At 39.1% G+C, this 3,104-nt stretch overlaps 1 protein-coding gene across 2 annotated transcripts in view; it reads left to right on the forward strand.

The window, feature by feature from the left end:
- degs1 (delta(4)-desaturase, sphingolipid 1) overlaps positions 1–2,639 on the forward strand; it is an 18,996-nt gene extending 16,357 nt beyond the window's left edge. For both annotated transcript variants that reach the window (XM_019872100.1, XM_019872099.1), the window contains exon 3: positions 1,922–2,639. In XM_019872100.1, coding sequence (XP_019727659.1) covers positions 1,922–2,068 — 147 coding nt within the window. In that variant the 3' untranslated portion in view covers positions 2,069–2,639. The remainder of the gene's footprint in view (positions 1–1,921) is intronic.
- Positions 2,640–3,104: the final 465 nt, after the last annotated feature.

The raw sequence follows: 3,104 nt of genomic DNA on the forward strand, positions 1-3,104 counted from the left end.
AAAATGTAATCATATATTAAGATCACTAACTTTATTTTTGGGTATAATTGTGAAAATCCATGCCTCCCCCCTTTTAATTTGATTGTTAGCATGACATCTATATTCGTCTCTGCTGCTCCTTAGCCTGTCAAGCTATCTCCAAATGTAGTGGAAGCACATCCAATATAAAAGACTAAATTTTCGATTATCCTGTTAGTGCTGTGACACGATGCTGTTCATTTTGCATTTATTTCTTGGTCTCCTCTGCTATAAAAGTGTCCAATAGTGTCATTGAGTATTGTCATAATTTTAGTTACTGGCTCACGTAGCGAACCTGCGTACGATGCAATGTTGTGCAACTAGTCCATTACGCTGGCATTACGTACGAAAACCAGGATAGTTCCTCACCAACATTAACGTGAACTTATGGAGGCGTGTGATAATCATTGTTAGAACAAGACAATATTATTTGTTCTATAGTGGTACCTCTACGTTCGAAATGAATGTTCTGGAAGAAATTTCTTAGCTAGAAAATTTTGTACGTAGAGATGCGTTTTCCGTGTAAATGCCCTAATTCGTTCCAAGCCCCCCCAAAATTCTGACAAAAATGTTTTCTAAAGCATAAAGATGCATCAAAATATGTAACAAATACATGTTACAATCAGATTATTGCACAATAAATGAGAGTGGTGCATAATGTAAAAAACAAAGAAGAGATTAAGAATAAAAATGATGGTTATTTAACTTAACTGCGTCCTCATCATTTTTTGCCCTCTTTAGTTCATGGTCTCTCTCACAAGTGGTTTTTGCCTGGCGTTTTGTAAAGAACCGATCCAAGGACGTTTCCTTTTGTCGGCTTTTCACAATCCTTTGAAAATCCATCCATTTTCATTTTCCGATCCACTTTATCCTCACAAGGGTCGCGGGGAGTGGGGGACACCCTGAACCGGTTGCCAGCCAATCGCAGGGCACCCAGAGGTGAACAACCATCCGCACTCACAGTCACACTCGCACCTCGGGGCAATTTAGAGTGTTCAATCAGCCCGACATGCATGTTTATGGAATGTGGGAGGAAACCGGAGTACCCGGAGAAAACCCACACAGGCACGGGGAGAACATGCAAACTCCACACAGGAAGGCCAGAACCGGGACTGAACCCATGACCACTGCACTGTGAGGTCGACACGCTAACCATTCGACCACCGGGCCGCCTCCTTCGAAAATGTCCAAGGCAAATATCAGCATTGTGAGCGATTGGCGGAGTGGTGAACACTTTTCTGGTTGATTCACATTTACGAAAAGCTATCGGAACGCCTAATGGCCCGAGGGGCGAATGACGAGGACGTGACATAGACACATATCTATCTACACACGTAGACACATGGACTCGTAATGTAGTTTGATCTTAGCCAACGGGATGCCAGGAAGATGCCAGGTAATAGCCAATGACAGAGCAGCTACAAGTATGTTGCATTCAGGAAACTCGGAGCTGCGACGAGCAGCCCATACTGTATTTTTACCTTTTGTATCTCAATTTATTTCGTTAACAAGAGGCAATATTTTCCTGTTGAGGCGTTTCGTAACTTGAAAATTTCGTATGAAGAGACGTTTGTAAGTAGTATAATATAGTGTTACCTCTATATTCACATTGTAAGGTTGCCTCTCGTCGCCTCAAAGAGGCAGAAAATTAACTCAATGTCCAAAAAACATGACCAATTGGCATCAAAATTTATGCGCCATAATTCAACATGATTGTTGAAAAAAATTATTTCTTATCAGGGAGTTTTTGTATGTCATTTCTATGGCACACTTCAAAATACTGCAAATGTAGGTACTGTAGTTGATCGCATGTGAGTTTTCTTTACTAATACAATGGTCAGTTTTAGCCTGTGCACGTTGGCCCTTTCTCCTAATTCTCATTTATTCTATTCCTATTTTGCAGGTGAAGAAAATAGCTGCAGAGTATTATGATGACCTTCCTCAATACACATCGTGGGTGAAAGTGCTGTATGACTTCATCATGGATGACACATTAAGCCCATACTCGCGTGTCAAGAGGAAGCTGAAAGGAGATGTCAAACTGGAGTAATTTCAATGAGAGCTTCTCTGGAACAAAACAACAAAAAATACGTTTTGTTCACTTTTTAATAGAAAGGTATTAACATCCAAAATGTTGGTTCCCCCCGCCCCCCAATTCACAAGAAAATATTTAATTATCAAGGTCTGAAAGCCAACTTGTATACTATAATCCATGCAAAGTTGTTGTGATATCAATTGAAGAGACTGCCATGAGATATTTGTTACTGTTGATGGACATTGTTGGTTGTGCCTGGTTTGTGTGTAGGTCAAATATTTTACTGAAATTAGACACCTAACAGAGATTTTGTTGCAGTAAACCTTTTTTTCACATTTAAGAGAAGAAAAAAAAGGAATCCATTGTCAGTCTGTATTTTCAATATTTTAATGGGCTCTGCAACAATTTTGACCATGTGTGTCTCCTTTTTAAGTCTTCACTTGTGCCTCAACATTTTAACATTTTTCTTCTGCATCAAATGTACTAATGACAGTAAATTAACATATCGAAATTAATTAAGTGCATCTTTGTTTAATGACAATTGTCTGCTTCATTCAAATATTTTGAGTAAAACTTAATTTAAAAATTTGCTTTGCTCATGTTTTATATACAGATGGATGGATGGATGAAAGACAGATCCAAAAACCCAATTCCAGTGAAGTTGTGACATTGTGTGAAAGAAAAGCAGAATACAAGATTTGCACATCATGCTAAACCTTTATTTAATGAAATACACAACAAAGACAATATATTTTACTCCCCGTATGCCAAGCCACTACAACCGCCTACCCATGATGTCTGTATACATCATTTCCTTTTTTTTTTTTTTTTTTTAGCGTCGTAGAGTGCAGAAGGGTCTGTTGCAGGCTGTGACTAAGGATTAGGCCTGTCTGGATGGAAATCATTTAAAACCTGTCCAGCAGGTGGCAGTTGGTGTATCTTACACCAACTGCCACCAGGGGTGTCAAACTCATTTTTGTCGTGGGCCAGATTTTAGTTACAGTTTCACTTGGAGGGCCGTTATGACTGAAACCATATAAATAAGTCAAGA

This window comes from Hippocampus comes, unplaced genomic scaffold, assembly GCF_001891065.2.
Source record: "Hippocampus comes isolate QL1 unplaced genomic scaffold, H_comes_QL1_v1.1 scaffold269, whole genome shotgun sequence".
Taxonomy (NCBI): Eukaryota; Metazoa; Chordata; class Actinopteri; order Syngnathiformes; family Syngnathidae; genus Hippocampus; species Hippocampus comes.